Source organism: Chenopodium quinoa, unplaced genomic scaffold (assembly GCF_001683475.1).
Source record: "Chenopodium quinoa cultivar QQ74 unplaced genomic scaffold, ASM168347v1, whole genome shotgun sequence".
NCBI lineage: Eukaryota > Viridiplantae > Streptophyta > Magnoliopsida > Caryophyllales > Amaranthaceae > Chenopodium > Chenopodium quinoa.
This window is the reverse complement of record NW_018743669.1, coordinates 1,701,467-1,719,127: the sequence shown is the minus strand read 5'-3', so window position 1 is coordinate 1,719,127 and position 17,661 is coordinate 1,701,467. Positions and strand designations below refer to the sequence as shown.

Below are 17,661 nucleotides of genomic sequence, written 5' to 3'. Positions count from 1 at the left end.
TTCTGTTTTTATGTGTGTGTTTTTCTTTTAAGGGCGGTTTCTAAAAGTTATCTAAAATAGGATACGATTGTGGGGACATAGATTACTCAAATTGTGTAACATTACAGTATAACCAGTAATTTCATAATAATATATGCGGGTCGGGTAAATGGGCAAACGGGTCATGTTTGGGTCGGGTCAATTCAGCTAAATTCCATAATGTATGTGGGTCGGGTTTGGGTTGGGTCATGCTTGAGTCAAGTCACGTTGGGTCATACTTTTTATCGGATTTGGGTCAAGTTTAGGTCGGGTTAATAACAGAACGGGTAATATTCGGGTCGGGTGAACAATAGGTCAGGTTTAATTCGAGATTTCACGGGTTAAAACGGGTTAGGGTAATTCTCGGGTTCAAGTCGGGTTTGGTTCAAGTCAATAATTTGCTGGTTAGAATCAGGTCGGGTCATTCTCGGGCTTGAGTCAGGTTCGGTTCAAGTCAATAATTTGCGGATTATAATCAGGTCGGGTCATTTTCAAGTCGGGTCATTCCCAAGTTCAAGTCGAGTTCAGTTCAAGTCAATAATTTGCGGGTTATAATCAGGTTGGGTCATTTCCAAGTAGGGTCATTCTCGGATTCTAGTTGGGTTATGTTTAAGTCAATAATTTGCAGGTTACAATCAAGTCGAATTATTTCCAAGTCAGGTCATATTCGGGTTCAACTAACTATAAATAGATGATTATCATTTTTATCAAGCTAATTATATCCTTTGACTATAAATATATATGGAAATATGCTAGGGAACTATAGTTTATAATTTAGGAAGATAATTATCTCCTTTGGCCATACAACATATATATAGTATATTTAATTCTTAAATTTGTGAATGATGCTCCTTTCTTTTGTTGGCCTAGACCGACTTGGTCCCAATACAAAATGCTTTGATCAATAATAATAAGGTGGTCTAAATTGCATTTAAGGTGATTTGAATTCGGGTCAGGAACAATAAGGGTTGAATTTAGGTCGGGTTAATAACAAGTCGTGCTAATTTTGAGTCGGGTTAGTAACAGATCGGGTTGAATTTTTGGGTTAGGTAAGTAATAGGCATGGTAAAATTCGGGTCAGGTCAATAACAAGTCGGGTTGAATTAAGGTCAGGTCAATAATAAGTCGGGTTGATTTCGGGTCGGGTTTGTAACAATTTGGTTTAAATTCAGGTGGAGTTAAGAATGGGTCGGGTTGAATTCAGGTCAAGTTCGTAACAAGTTGGGTTAAATTCGGGTTTTGATGGGTTAAAACGGGTCTAGGTCTATTTCGGTTCAAGTCGGGTTAGATGCAAGTTAATTAAATTGGTCGTTGTAAACCGGTAAATCGGTGCAAGTTGTAAACCAACAAATTGAAAGTTTAAAAGCAAATTGAATGGTCCCACACACCCAATTGGACTGCCGGAGGATATTAGGGAACATGGTAAACATTTCGGCAATTATTATTTTCGGGCGAAAAAAAGTCAAAAAATTCCAATATTGAAGGCTATTATCCATGCTTTTTGAGAAATTTTGGAGGTTTCAAGGCCCGGTGTTGAAAAGTCTTGAAATTCTATGGGATACACCTCGGAGTCATATAATGTCGTATGGAACCATATATGATCATTATTTGTTGTCATAAATGTTCGTGGAAGGCTTGAATTAATGAAATCGGTGCAAGTTGTAAGCCGGTAAATTGGTCGTTTAAAGGTAAATTGGATAGTTCCACCCACCCAATTGGAATCCAGGAGGATATTAGGAACCATGGTAAACATTTCGGCAATTTTTAGTTCGGGGCGAAAAGAATCAAAAAATTTCATAATTGAAGGCTAATATCCACGCTTTTTGAGAAATTTTGGAGGTTTCGGGTCTTGGTGTCGAAAAGTCTTGAAATTCTTGGGGATATATCTAGGGGTCATATAATACTGTTTAGAACCATATAAGATCATTATTTGTTGCTATAAATGTTCGTGGTAGGTTTGAGTTAATAAAATTGTTGTAGGTTGTAAACCGATAAATTGGTCGTTTAAAGCCAAATTGGATGGTTCGTGGTAAGCACCCATCCAATTGGCATCCCGAAGGTTATTAGGGACCATGGTAAACAATTCCGCAATTTTTATTTTCAGTCGAAAAATAAAAAGTCAAAAAATTCCAAAATTAAAGTCTAAGATCCATGCTTGTTGAGAAATTTTGGAGATTTCGAAGCCCGGAGTCGAAAAGTCTTGAAATTTTAGGATCACATCTCGGGGTCATATAATGCCGTTTGGAGCCATATATGATCACTATATGTTGTCATAAATGTTCGTGGTAAGTTTGAGTTAATGAAATCGGTGCAAGTTGTAAATCGGTATATAGGTCGATTAAAGGAAAATTGGATGGTTCCACCCACACAATTGGACGCCCGGAGGGTATTAAGGACCATGATAAACATTTCGGCAATTTTTATTTATGGGCGAAAAAAAGTCAAAAAATTCAAAAATTGAAGGCTAATATCCACGCTTTTTGAGCAATTTTGGAGTCTTTGGGGCCCGGTCTCTAAAAGTCTCGAAATTCTAGAGAATACGTTTTGGGGTCATATAATGTTGTTTGAAACCATATGTGATCATTATTTGTTTTCAAAAATGTTCATTGTAGGCTTGAGTTAATGAAATTGGTGTAAGTTGTAAATCGGTAAATTGGTCGTTTAAAGGCAAATTGGATGGTTCCAACCATCCAATTGGACTCCCGGAGGGTATTAGGGACAATGGTAAACATTTCGACAATTTTTATTTACGGGCGAAAAAGAGTCAAAAAATTCCAAAATTGAAGGCTAAATATCCACGTTTTTTGAGAAATTTTGGAGGTTTCGAGGCCCGATGTCTAAAAGTCTTGAAATATTAAGGAATATATCTCGGGGTCATATAATGTCGTTTGGAACAATTTATATTCATTATTTGTTGTCATAAATGTACGTGGTAGGCTTGATTTAATGAAATCGTTTCAAGTTGTAAACCGGTAAATTGTTCACTTAAAAGCAAATTGGATGGTTCCACCCATACAATTGGACTCCCTGCGGGTATTAGGGATCATGGTAAACATTTCGGCAATTTTTATTTCCATGCGAAAAAAGTCAAAAAATTCCAAAATTGAAGGCTAATATCCATGCTTTTTAGAAATTTCAAAGATTTCGGGCTCGGTGTCGAAAATAAATGAGATTTTAGGGGATACATCTCGGGGTTATATTATGCCGTTTGGAACCATAAATAATCATTATATCTTGTCATAAATGTTCGTGGTAGGCTTGAGTTAATGAAATCGGTGCAAGTTGTAAACCGGTAAATTAGCCGTTTAAAGGCAAATTGGATGTTTCCACCCACACAATTGGACTCTCGAAAGGTTTAGGACCATGGTAAACATTTCGAAAATTTTTATTTCCAGGCAAAAAAAGTCAACAACTTCAAAAATTAAAGGCTTTTTGAGAAATTTTTGAGGTTTCGGGGACAGGTGTCGAAAGGGCTTGAGATTTTAGGAGATACATCTCGGGGTCATATAATGTTGTTTGGAACCATATATGATCATTATATGTTGTCATAAATGTTCGTGGTAGACTTGAATAACTGAAATTGGTTCAAGTTGTAAATCGGTTAATTGGTCGTTTAAAGATAAATTAGATGTTTCTACTCACCCAATTTGACTCCCAAAGGATATTAGGTAACATGGTAAACATTTCGGCAATTTTTATTTTCGGGCGAAAAAAGTTAAAAAATTCCAAAATTAAAGGCTAATATCCACGCTTTTTAAAATTTTTTGGAGGTTTCAGGGCCTGGTGTCGAAAAGGTTTGAGATTTTAGGGGATATATCTAGGAGTCATATAACCCCGTTTGGAACCATATATGATAATTATATGTTGTCATTAATGTTCGTGGTAGGCTTGAGTTAATGTAATCAGTGCAAGTTGTAAACCGGTAAATTGGATGTTTAAAGACAAATTTGTTGGTTCCACCCACCCAATTGGACTCCCGGAGGGTATTAGGGACCATGGTAAGCATTTCGGCAATTTTTATATCCGGGCAAAAAAAAGTAAAACAATTCCAAAATTGAAGGCTAATATCCACACTTTTTGAGAAATTTTGGAGGTTTCGGGGCCTGATGTCGAAAAGTCTTGAAATTCTAGGGGATATATCTCTGGGCCATATAATGTCTTTTGGAACCATATATGATCATTATTGGTGTAGGTTGTAAACCGGTAAATTGGTCGTTTAAACCCAAATTGGATGGTTCCATCCACCCAATTGGACTCCCGGCAGGTATTAGGGACAATGGTAAACATTTCGGCAATTTTTATTCTGAGCGAAAAAAGTCAAAAAATTTCAAAATTAAAATCCACCCTTTTTAAGAATTTTGGAATGATTCGAAGCCCGGTGTCCAAAAGTTTTGAGATTTTCAGGTAGAACTGTCAATTTGGGTAAACAGGTCGGGTTTGGGTCAATAAGAGTGGGTCGGATCAATTCGGATTAATTCCATAACCTATGCGGGTCGGGTTTGGGTTGAGTTAGGTCACGTCGGGTCATACTTCTTATCGGGTTTGGGTCGGTTAATAACAGGTCGGGTTACATTCGGGTCGGGTGAACAATAATCCGGGTTTAATTCGAGTTTTCACCGGTTTGGGTAATTCTCGGGTTCGAGTCGGGTTTGGTTCAAGTCAATAATTTGCTGGTTAGAATTAGGTCGGGTCATTCTCGGGCTTGAGTCAGGTTCGGTTCAAGTCAATAATTTGCGGATTATAGTCAGGTCGGGTCATTTTCAAGTCGGGTCATTCTCATGTTCAAGTCGAGTTCGGTTCAAGTCAATAATTTGCGGGTTATAATCGGGTTTGGTCATTTCCATGTCGGGTCATTCTCGGAGTCTAGTCGGGTTATGTTCAAGTTAATACTTTGCAGGTTACAATCAGGTGGCCTGGGGTCATTTCTAAGACAGGTCATTTTCGAGTTCAACTAACTATAAATAGATAATTATTATTTTTATCAAGCTGATTATTTCCTTTGACTATAATATATATGACAATATACTAGGGATATAGTTTATAATTTAGGAAGATAATTATCTCCTTTGACCATACAACAAATATATAGTATATTTAACTCTTAAATTTGAGAATGATGCTCATTTCTTTTGCTAGCCTGGACTGACTTGGTCTCCCTAGACAAAATGCTTTGATCAACAATAATAAGGTGGTTTACATTGCATTTAAGGTGATTTGAATTGTGCCGGGAACAATTTGGGTTGAACTTAGGTCGGGTCAATAATAAGTCGTGCTAATTTTGAGTCGGGTTAATAACAAATCGGGATGAATTTTTGGGTCGGGTTAGTAATAGGTCTGGTAAACTTCGGGTCGGGTCAATAACAAGTCGGGTTGAATTTGGGTAAATTCAATAACAAGCCGGGTTGATTTCGGGTCGGGTTTGTAGCAGGTTGGGTTAAATTCGGGTTGGGTTGAATTCGGGTCAGGTTAGTAACAAGTCGGGTTAAATTCGGGTTTTGGCGGGTTAAAATGGGTTTGGGTCAATTTCGGTTCAAGTTGGGTTGGATTCATGTCAATAATTTACGGGTTACGTTCGGGTCAGGTCATCTCCAGGTCAGTTCATGTTCGGGTTCGGGTCTCACATACTCGGGGTGTAGGGTTGGTTCAGGTTGGGTTAGGTCTAGTTTGGGTCACTATTTTTTTGAGTTTAAATGGGTCGATTAATAATCGCGTTTGATTCTGTATTTTGGATCGGGTAAACTTTTAACAGCTCTAGATAAGATGGGTATAGAATGTTAAGCTGGGATGGGGATGGAAAAACCAACATTTGCCTGCCCGCCCCTTAATATACGAAGTAAGTATATGACCATGGGCTCGGAGCCTCTAGTCTGACCCATCATCCACCACCGGACCACTCTACTCAACCTTTTAAAAACAAACACTCTTTTTCCCCGCCTTTGTCTCTCTCCGAACACTGAGCTTCACAAATTTGCCGGCGACTGTATTCTCTCTCCTCTGAATCGTTTCCAGTTCACTATTGAAGCTCACTCTTCGACGAAATCAATCAAATTTTTTAGGTTAATTGATTTGCTGCAAAATGTATGATCCTGAGCAGAATTGAAATGTTGTAAAACCCTAATTTTGAGTCATTTGATCGTGATTTTGAGGTTGAAAATGGCGGTAGAATTACATTTTGAAGAATCGTTGCTTCGACAATTGAAGCTAGAAGATCCATGGCTTCCTCCTAAACCTTGGGAGTCTATTCCTTCTGAAAATGGCGCGTCTGTTTCTCTCTCCTCACATAATGCTCCTTTTCATGGCTCTCTTTACGACATTTCCTCCGTTTCAGTAAGCGATTCTTCTCTCTTTAGGTTTGAATTTGATGAATTGTATGCGATTCTTTATTAATCATATTCTAAGCTCTAATTTTGCGATATTGGTGACATAATTTAGTACAATTTTCAGTTTCAAACAGTTTTGCTTTTTGAGTGTAGGTTTTAGTGAATTTCCTTAGTTGAATTATGCTATTTTAGGTCAATTTAGGAGAATTATTGGACGCAAAAATCTAGAATCATATGATTATAAATCGGTTTAATTTGTGGATTGTATCCATGTATTGTACTCCGTAGTTTGCGTTGTTATAAAAGTTGTGTACTGGTTGATGCTGTATGATGTATGTAAGTTTGGAGTTCACATTTCTAATAAGCTACAGCATTTATGCTGTTAGAGATTTATTACGGTTGCATCCTCGGATTAATGTTCAGAGCTATGTTTTGTCAGGAGGCAAGCTTGGTGCGCTTGGTGCTGAATGCATTGCAAGGTGTTAAGTCAGCAGTTGTTAGTATTGAACACATTTCAACGTTATTATGTGCGGATCCTGCCGACAGATCTGGTCATCGTCTTCCAACTCTGTGGAATAGATCTTTAAGCACATGTGCACTGGGAAAGATACTAAAATCTATTGGCTTTTCTGGTTCCGTGGTTATTCTTCTTCATAAGTTTGTGGATTATTTTATGAATACAAGTTTTGCTGATGGTGTGACAGAGATAGAACAAACAAAGCCTGGTCCAGCAGGGGAAATTATGGATGAAGGTATTGATGTGAGGCATCGTTCACAAAGCCTTGTAAATCAGGCATTTGCTGTTGCTGTTCGAACAGTATTGGAAGGATATTTATGTGCATTGGATACATTAAGTGCTTCTGTGAATATGAGGCGTTCTTGCAATGAAGTCAAATCAGTATCTAAGGCTTCACAACAAGGTAGTCTCACAAGCATCTCACATTCTGAAGTTACCTTATTGGAGACTTATCTGCATACAAAAGAATTGAGAGTTCAAATTGAGGTGCTTGGGCATCTTTGCCATTTAAATGATTCGGCTCGCTGCTTCTCATCAATCTCCTTTGAGGATGTGATTGTCAAAGCAAGTGTGGAATTTCGTAACTTCCCTAGAGGAGGAGATTTGCTCACTTTTTTGTATAGACAGCTGCAGGTAAGCCTGGATATCTTGTCTCCATGTTGCATTTTCTGCTTTAAGAAGGAATAATTGCTTATATGGATTGTTAGAAGAGTGGGGAGGTTGGAGAAGTGCATGACATGTCATAAGGCTCATAGTATAAGATAGAAAAATATGGAGTCTTTTTACTCTACTTTCATGCATTCATGTCAACATGTACTTATTACACCCTTTGTGCTCCAAAGTTTGTGCCTTATTTGGTCAACAGTTATAGAAATTTACCTGCTGCCTTGTTAGGAATTTATTTATATTAAGTAATTGACAATTTAACTGAAATAGTCGTGCTGCTACCCTTATTTAAACCATTCGACAAAATAAGATTTTTGCTCATTGAGACGAAGTTGTCTATCCTGCTTGCCTCACTTCTACCTCGGTTCTCTTTGTTTCTTTGTCCGGATGAAATAGCAGTTTGAATTCTGAAGTGTAGCTTTGTCATTGGTGAATTGTACCTTTTGAACCCCCTTCTTAAACTTGGTACTTAATTTTTCAAGGGAAAAAAAATGTATGATCCTGTAATTTATATTTATTTTGATTTATCCCCACAGGCTGTTGATCCAGCTCACTGCAGTCTGCTCGAGTTCCTTTTTATTCGGTCACTTGAGCCATATTGTAGCTTCATCAGATCATGGATTTATGAGGCCAAGATTAGTGATCCGTATGACGAATTTGTAGTAAAACATTCTGCAGATCCTCTACCTTACTCACATGGTAAAGCTGGCACCCCTGTTGACTTCCCATTGGCATCAGTTAGGGTAATAATCTCTGAAATTGTAATATGTAATTGTTTCGTTGTGCATAAGAAGTTGTTTTTTCCCGTGTAGTTTCATTTCTTAGAATGTGTAAAATTTATTTATCTGATCATGGGAAGTAGAAACCAAATAAGTCCTACTTCCCATGATTTTCAAAATGTTAATTAAACATGCACACTATGCTATCTGATTGGGATATTTTGGTTCTGTGCTATTGATGCTCATTTGGAAATACTTCCAGGAACAAGATGGAGCTTCCATTCCTTGTTTTCTTAGAGATGTTTTAGTTCCATTGCTGAGAGCTGGCCAACAATTGCGAATGGTGATGAAATTGCTTCGACTGTGCAATTATGTTCATGGTGGAGAAGATACTTTTGATGACATCCTTCCATGCTCAAGTGACTTTTGCAGCGGTGAACTTTCTGGTTCTCCTTTAAGTTTTAATAAAGGAGAAATAGAAGCCACTGTACTCTTAAGGAAGAATTTCTACTACAAGATGCATAAAAAACTTGATAAATTTATGGACAATTTAGACATCAAATATCGTCAGGTAATCTTCTTTGCTAGATTTAAGTAATTATCATGGCCAAAATAGTTTCATTTTCATCATTTATGAATTACATTTTCCTTGAGTCAAACATTAAGAGTTGTATTAGATTTAAGTAATTTATGTTATTTATTTCTTTCTTTTGACTTGCTCCATAGCAATAGTTTCCGAGAATTTAGAATTTGTTGCATGGTGCTTGATTCCTTTCATGTGGCTACTTTTTTTTTCATATTGTCTAGTAGGTCCAGCTAAGTGTGAACTACAGGGAGGGTGATATAGGGGCTTGCTATGTTTCTGTTAAGATATTGTGAAATGACTGAAATTTCCCCATCCTTTCATTTTTCTTATATGTTCTTATTAAATAATTTGTAATCTAAAATGTTTTATTTGAGTGGTAGTTGGATTAGTTTGAGATAAAGTTTGGTTTTTATTCCATCTACTGTAGCTTCATTTATCAAATTTCTCGATTTGTGAGGATAGCATCTTTTGTTCGTGATTTTAGAGGTTTCATCTGAGGGGTTGGTGGTTTTAGCTTGAGATGAAGCTGTTTTTTAGTTTTTTTTTTCCCCTCCCAAAATCATCGTTTTACCATTTGACTTTAGATTCCTAAGGTTCTTGCAAAATGCAGCTAGTTTAACCTTATACTGAGTGTTTGTAGCCTTGTAGGAAATTCTAATGCCTTCTCTTTTCCTTTAACAGAAGATTTTGTTGTCTTTGTGCGATTTCAGTTAGGGGATTAATGCTTATAGAGTCTCCTATGATGCCGTTCTTAACCAACATTGATTTTTTAAACTAACACACCTACTGTATGGTTTGCCATTACTGCTAAGATCACCACCACCAATGTAAGCCCTCTAAAATTCCAGCTGCTGTAGATGCCCGCCAAAGTACTGTATAAAAAATGAAATAGAAGCATCCATTTAGAACTCTTTCATCTTGTAAATAAATGCACGTCTCCTGTACTAGGCACACTGATTCTTACCATACATCTATCATCTTATAATAGCCTTTTCCATAGTTGCTTGATGAATCAAGAAATGTGAACATAAATCTGGGGATGAGGAACTGTAGAGATTACCTACATCCTCACTTGAATTATACTAGGACAACTTTTTATCCACTTAGTTGTCAATTTTCTTATTCTATTTCTTCACATATTTCTATGACGTTGCTACATGATTTTCCAAAGCACTCCCTTTTCACTTTGTGTTGCTTTATGAGATATAACCTTTTTTAAGTGGTCACAATCATTCTTAGTCAAGTTTCTGGTAATTGTTTTTGCAGGTAGTTTTGTATGATGAATTCTCTGTTGGTACCAGCTATGTTGGAGGAAACATAGATGCTCAATATTTCTCTAATCTGGATAAGACACCACTTCTCCCTTCATCTTCAGATAATAGAGATCTAAATCAGTATATACCTTATCCTTTTCTCTTGCCTCTCCTATTTTACATCTCTCTTTCACAGTCAGATATGTTGACGAGTCCACTGCTGCATGTTATCGTGGCAACAACAGGGAAGTTATTATCTGGTTTTATTTAGATGAGCCTGCTGACCTAATTTTGATGGTTCTAACCACCCCCCCCCCAAAAAAAAAACAAGAATAATGAATTAAGAGGGAAGTTGAATGGCTGAACGGGAGTGTAACTTCTTAGTAAAATTAAAGAAAAACTATAATTAATTAAATAATATTGTCACATTGTCCCAATCCTTAATGATTCAAAATGAGTCAAATTTAATCACGACTCTTAATACACTAATCATTTAAGTAAAGGTATGTTAATACACTAATACTCACCAACCATTTTCTAGACTTCCTAAAAGAGTATGTGACTAGTTTTTTCTGTATGGAGTGCATTTATTTGCGGTGTTTGTATAGTAGCACAACTATCTTAACTAGTTAATTATTATTGATTGTTTTACAAAATAACCTTTCTCTTCAATCTCCCTTAATATTTGGATCTTTCCAATGCAGGGATTCAGAGGTCTCTAGCATGGAAGAAGATTTCAATTACACATTGGATCCTCTAGAGCTTTCTGAATGTTCATCGTCAGATGAGCAAGTTGATGCTGCGCAGTCATTTGATTGTCAAGATAGTTTGGCATGCACTGAACCAAGTTATTTATCTTCTCTGTGTTTCTCTAACCTCTCTTCTGGCAAACCTGTGGAAGAGGTCATGCATAATGACTTAATAGATTCTTGTTCTAGGAAACTTATCATCAGGAAACATGATGCTTCATGCACAGAGCTAACTGAGATCTTTAAACCTTGGATTTCTGAAATTCAATATTCAGGTGAAGTTCCTTCTCTGGATTGGCCTTTAGGAGGTCTCCATGGAAATCCTTTTAGCATCGCCCAAACATACAAAGATGACAAAATTTCGCATATTAGTGGCAGTGATCAGCCTAAGATCATGCCGAGTGTAAGTAAGCAATTTACAACTGAGGGTACATTGATGCATAATGAATGTCATGGGAATGAACTTTCCTCTTCAAATTCATTTCTTGTCCAGACATGGAATGCAAAATACTCTAGCAATGTTCTTAGTATGAACCCCATGCTGACAAAAAATGCTTTCATTCAAGATGTAAATAAGCCTAAAGAGAACTCTTCTAAATTTAGCAAACGTTTCCCTTGCTTCGACTTTTCATCTGCCACTGATCCTATCAAGGCCTATGAAAGAAGGTTATCTGTTGACCAAAGGCACCCTATTGGGCATGGACTTTTCCCCTCCGCTGATACAAAAACTACAGCAGTTGGGAATGTGGACATCTCTGGAAGGGGACAGAAGGCAGTGAATCTTCAACTGGATAAGGATTATTTGGACCGTTCTGCTGCATCTTTGAACTCAGAGAACAGTCTAGAGGGTCTGAAAAATGCCTGTGGAGGGAGTAGCTGGCAAGTCTTGCTCCGTGGTTCTTTCAGAGTTGATCATGATTCAAATAGAGAGCACGAGCATGGCAAAGAGGCTATGTTTGAAATTCCACTTGATTTTATCATTGACAAATGCCTCATGCAAGAGATTATGTTGCAGTATCCTATATAATTTGGTTTTGGAAATATTAGTATTATTTTTTTATTCTTAAGGAATTTTCTGTACATCTGATATTGTTCTGTATAATCTTGTGATTACCTCAAGCCACACGTGCACCCTCCCCCCCCCCCCCCCCCCCCCCCCCCAAAAAAAAAAAAAAAAAAAAAACCCACTGGAAAATGCTAGAAATACTGCATCAATTAATTAGAAATCTTTGTACTCAAGTGGTGCTTTTCCTTCACTGTATCAGATATATTTATGTAAGCAGGCTGAGTATCAAGTTACTGGAAGGAGGTTTTGATCTTCAGGAGCATTTTCACGCTCTGCGACGGTATCTTTTTATGGAAACAGCAGACTGGGCAGATATATTTGTCACTTCTCTTTGTCATCATGTACGGCTAATTTTTCCTTTCATTCCTGTCTACAGAAATAATTTATCATCATATATTGGAACCAGCAAAATGGACAGATTAATTGTTCTTTTTATGCTGCATCTTATTAAATTTTTTATATGATGCAGAAATGGTGCTTTACTGAGGCAGATCAAAAAATTCCAGAAATTCAAGGGTTACTTGAGTCATCAATCCAGAGGTCTTCATGCGAGAGAGATCATAATAAGGGTCGCTTGTATGTTTTTGTGAAAAATCAAAATACAACTCCTTTTTCAGCTGCTGCGCTTGGTAATTTTCTTACTTTCAAATCTTTTGGGATTATTCCTTCATCTCAGTGTTTTCATTATTTGATCTGCATATCTCATCTGTGGCTGCCGTTTGCTCTTTAGTTTCTGAAGTGCTTAGTAATCATGTGAATTGCAGGGCTCCATTCATTTGATTTTATAGGACTTGGTTACAGAGTCGATTGGCCGGTCACTATCGTGCTGACCTCAAGTGCATTGAAAATATATGCTGAGATATTCACTTATCTCATACAGCTCAAGCTTGCTGTTCTGTCTTTGGCTGATGTATGGTGCTCTTTGAAGGTATTGATTTATTGAGCTGCTTATAGAATATTGGATGGTTTAAAGTAAATGATCCTTTGTAGGTAGAGCATATCATATATATTTGTAAAAGATATTAATTATGTGTTGACTTTGATCTTTATACCTGTCATGAACTCAAAACTCAAGAACCCAATTATCAAGGAGTAGGTTATTTCCCCATATGCACATTTTTTATCCTTCGAATATGTGAATTCTTGTGTTCCCTCCAAATCACCATTTCATCACATCTGTTTTGATGGTTCTTATTCTGTTGGGTAATTGGGGCATTTATTGTTTATACTTAATTGCACTCCCTCTGTCCCAATATAGTTGCTACAAACACTTTTGACACGTGATTGAATGGAAGTGAGAATATAGAGACAAAACGTCCAAAATACATGTATCACCTAAATTGTGAATGACCACTATTATATACTTATATGCAGCATTGGTTTATTTGGTGCTCTTGCTTATGATATATGGTTGTAGATGTGTTGAAAAAACGCTATTAATGATCTGATTACATTACCAACCTTGGATAATGGCTTTTCGTTGCTTGTTTCTGCAGGTTTTTAAGCACCTAATCAGTGAGACTGATGAACAGCATCAGCAGGCAAGGACAAAATTTAATTGCATCGTAAAATTGAGGTATTTATTCGATTGAAATGTCCTGAAAGCTTCTGTTTGCCTTATTTTGCTGTTGGTTGTTCTATTAACCATCTTCTTCAGAAGAAAACTCAAATCTGTGTTCAAAGTAGGAACCCTAGAATTATGTTTTATCATCTGCATTTCTGCATGTAGGTACCACCTATTGGTTTGGTGTAGCTACTAGTAGTTGATAGCTCAGAATTATTTCCACAGGGCCCCACTGCCCATTGTCACTGGATTAAATGTGCCAAGGGGGTGAGTGCCAATTTTGATCTTGCTTTTATGTATGTGTCTGGGAGGGGGTGGGGTGCATTTGCCATTTGGAGTTAGTGTGGGAACTGGGAAGGGACCAAAATGTGGTTTCATTATTACTTGAAAAACCAAAGCTTTCTCTGATGGTATACTTTAGTACTCCAAATATATAAAAATCAAACTTCCTTGGAACATATGTATGGCCATTGTTTGGCTAGTTAAATTACAAGAAGCTTCACCTATCTTTTGTATAGAACTTACTACGAGACATAGAAAATTGCTTACCTGTGGCTTGGAGAGGGCCTGGGAGTTTTTTTTTTTTTTTTTTTTCTTTTTCTTTTTTTGTTTTTTTTTTTTTGGGGGGTGGGGGGGGGGGTTAGAAACACCCAAGAAGTTGAATCTATAAAACTGTATTCTTGGTTGCAATGCCATGGGTGGGCGTTTGACTACTGTAACTTTTAAGAGAGTTTGAAATTTGTTGAACTAAAGAAGACAACAATCTACATAGAGCTCCAAGATAAGTTGTTACATAAAGAACTTGACGTTTTGGAAATTTTCTAGGCAAATAGTATAGATTTCTGGGCCTTCCATTTATTCCCTTACCAGTAAGCAGTAGCTAAACAAGGCCTTTGATGAGACAATGCTTTCTACTTAGTTTTAATATGTAAATGGAAAACAACAATCAATTGTTTTGAAGTGGCTCTTACCTATATGGCTGCTTCTTTGATATAAATGACAAAGCAATAGCCTTATGTAATTCTGTTCTGTAACTAATCCCTACTATATCCTCTTTTTTATTCATGTTCTTGATCAATATATTTATAATCCAACTTACAATAGATTTCCACATTTATGTACAATCTCAAGTGACTCCACATAATCACAGGTTGATGACGTAGTTTACTGTTGTGTTTCAGGCATCAGGTTAATCATTTTGTCTCCACGTTGCAGCAATATGTGCTATCGCAGTTATCGGATGTATCCTGGAGTAGATTTTGCTTCTCCCTCAAGCATGAGGTTTGAGCCAGTGCTATAACCTATAAGTATACCTTGTTTCTTTTTCTGTCTTATGTCTCTTGGTTCTCTATAATAACATATTTCTATCTATTTGATTTCTCTCAACACCCTTCAAAAAAAAAAACCCTTGTTTGTCGGTTTGTCCCTTTCTTCTCTCCTTAGTTTGCATAGCCACATGAGGTGCATCAGATGAATCGGTCAGGCATTTAAAGAGGAAATTATTGAAGCGGTTCTATCAGATAAACTCGACTAGAGTGCTTTATTTTAAATAAAACTAATATAGGTTGAAAAATAAAAATCAAGAGCTCTGAATACATTATATCTATACCAATTCTACTGCTTTAACCCCCTGCATTGTATTCTTATTCATAATGGCCTCACTGTATGATCATTTAGAGTTTTTAGTGGTTCAGAAATCTGAACAGTGGAAAGTGACACCCGTTGCTTATCAAGGGGTTTGGGAGTTGACATAGTTGGTGCTAGACTAGTAAGCCTTCTTCACATCTGATGACAGGACTTCCTAAGGCTTGACTTTAAGCATTTTGCCCTTCTTTACTCTCTCTCTCTCTCTCTCTCTCTCTCTCTCTCTCTCTCTCTCTCTCTCTCTGAAGTGTTATCCTTTTCTTTTTCCATTTCTTGTAGTATATGCACTTTTCTGGATGTCTGTGATCTCTGCCTCACCTCTGAGTTGTTTTACTGCAGGTCAAAGATATGATGGATCTAGAATCTGTGCATATGGCGTACCTAACAGATTCAAAGCGCATGTAAGCAAAGATTGCGTGCTTCTAGTAGTTTATGTGTCGATTATTGCTCTATTAGTGCAACAACTTAGCCATTTTGAAGATGTTCCCCTTCTTAACTGACATACCATCTATACTATGTCATCTTTGTCGTTGCTTGAATACCTGTATATGAATATAGTGGATTCCACCATAATAGTAAGGAAAACTTGGACAACTAAATTTTTGGGTTATGTCTAATGAACTTAAATTTTTGTGAAATGTCAAAAGTGGCAACTTTTGTGGGATGAATGAAGTAGTTATGAAAGCAAAACTAGATGAGAGCAGTAATGCAGTAATAGATGAATTAAGCTCTTAGTGTAAGACCCTTGTTGGTGCTTGTCTGGATACCCCTTATTGAACATTAAAAATTAGGGAAAAGAAGATGCACATGTGTTACAACGATTAGAGAAGAGTTTAATGTAAAAGAATTAAGTATACTCCTGTTAAGATTATGGTAAATTCTTAACTTTGTGGGATGAGGATTATGTGACTATGTGACATACAAAAGGATCTTAAAATGACTGTTCTATGATAAAGTACATAATCATTTTGAAGAGGTAAATTTTTACCAGTAAAGAACTGAAGGAAGCCACAGTTTTGGAGTTGTTCACGTAGTTATCATATATGAACTGTCCAAGTTGATGATACAGGTTGTTGCTAAATTAATGTTATCTTCCTGCGCTATATTTGGTACATTTGGCGAGCAACCTTTAGATGACAAGTGATTTTCTCTTTTTCAGATGCTTCCTATCTGGTGAAACTCTATCCATATCAAACAGCATTGAGAGAATTTTGCAATGTGCCTTAGATTTTCGATCATGCCTTGTCAATGGAGTGGGAGATTTTCAGTCTGATAACCAGGGTTTGATAGACCATATTTCACAGATCAATATTTCTCAGGTAAAAGACTTACAGAGCATTATTTCTCTGCCTGTATTAAGCTTTGCCGTTTGACATAACTCTAATTTATTTGAGGTTCCTGCAAAACTTCTTCCATTCACGTGACAGATGTTACTTATCGTTAGTGTACTCCTTGTCTGTTTATAGGGGTGTTGGGGGGGGGGGGGGGAAGGAGTTTCATACCTTTTGTCCTCATTTTGGATCTGCATTCTTGTTTGATTTGGCTAAGTTTCTTCAAGAAACTAATATAATGATGATCGTTCATTTTTGTTTGACTTTATTCTTAAGAATGTCTCTTTAGGTTTTAAATTTAAGGATGATGGAATAAGTAAATAGCTGAGTGATCCTATTCTTCTGTATTTCATCGGCAGGTAAGTTTGATAAAGAAAAATTTCGATGAAAATCTTAAAGAACTGCATTCATCTTATCTCAAGTCTCCCAAGCACGGGGAGTTCGGCCTTGCTCGGTTTTGGACTTGCCTGAATTACAATGGGTATTACTCAGATGCCCTTGGTAATGATATGTGCACGACATTCTCTCAGTAAATAAATGACATGAAAGAGCTGCCATGCTAATCATAATTGGTTGTGTTGTGAGTTTGATTGTGGAATCTGATAGTGCAGTGTGTTTTCTGTATCCTTTCTTGCATTGTTAAACTCTCCTTTCACTGGTTCCAGAGGCCTTGAATATATAACCATGGCTCGGTATCAGTGGGAGCCATTTCCAGTTGTGTGGTTTACTATGTGTAAATAGCCAATTTTGTGTACAGTCTAGTCTACTTTGTATTATTAAAACCACTTGCTATACCATGTAATTTCAATAGCTGCTCTTCCTGTTAGACCATTCAATTCTTAATGGTATTGAGTTTATTTGTATTTTGTAGTGAATGTCTATTTTAATGTAAATATGTAATGCAATTCTATACCCGAATATGTGTTTTTCTCTGATAGAATCTTCGTAAGATTTCACTACCACTTATACCAAATAACCTAATCAGGAAATGTCAAACTGATTAATTATACGGAGTATACAGTAGTTTTTATTTTATTTTTAAAATTTTATTTATTTATATATTTATTATGGAGTATTATTATCATTAAACACGAGCAATATAAAGCAAAAATAATACTTGTACTACGTATTATTAATTCCGAGCAGAGGGAATACTTCATCCAATGTGAACGTTGCTTAAGTCAAGGGAGAAGGGACTTGATAATGAAAGATTCTTTCATCAAAGTTG

The 17,661-nt window shown here is 36.7% G+C and overlaps 1 protein-coding gene across 2 annotated transcripts; it reads left to right on the top strand.

Moving 5' to 3' along the window:
• The first annotated feature begins 5,582 nt into the window (after positions 1-5,582).
• LOC110683525 lies at positions 5,583-17,296 on the top strand. 2 transcript variants are annotated; one of them, XM_021859916.1, is made up of 14 exons: positions 5,585-6,345; positions 6,778-7,488; positions 8,058-8,264; positions 8,503-8,811; positions 10,093-10,220; positions 10,784-11,842; positions 12,094-12,235; positions 12,364-12,523; positions 12,659-12,822; positions 13,391-13,470; positions 14,640-14,739; positions 15,442-15,503; positions 16,262-16,421; positions 16,793-17,296. In XM_021859916.1, the coding sequence occupies exons 1-14, from the start codon at positions 6,172-6,174 to the stop codon at positions 16,964-16,966; spliced, it is 3,630 nt and encodes a 1,209-aa protein (XP_021715608.1). In that variant the 5' UTR covers positions 5,585-6,171; the 3' UTR covers positions 16,967-17,296. The 2 variants fall into 2 exon arrangements, 1 of the variants encoding a protein (XP_021715608.1); XR_002503626.1 differs by lacking the exon at positions 16,793-17,296 and having other exon boundaries at positions 5,583-6,345; positions 14,640-14,765; positions 16,262-16,336.
• The last annotated feature ends 365 nt before the right edge of the window (positions 17,297-17,661 follow it).

Bases quoted from the DNA above. Each gene is read 5' to 3' on its own strand.
- LOC110683525 (XM_021859916.1), top strand. From the start codon at position 6,172: ATGGCGGTAGAATTACATTTTGAAGAATCGTTGCTTCGACAATTGAAG. The intron at 8,812-10,092 runs GTAATCTTCTTT...TTGTTTTTGCAG, and splicing joins TAGACATCAAATATCGTCAG to GTAGTTTTGTATGATGAATT. The intron at 16,422-16,792 runs GTAAAAGACTTA...TTTCATCGGCAG, and splicing joins CACAGATCAATATTTCTCAG to GTAAGTTTGATAAAGAAAAA.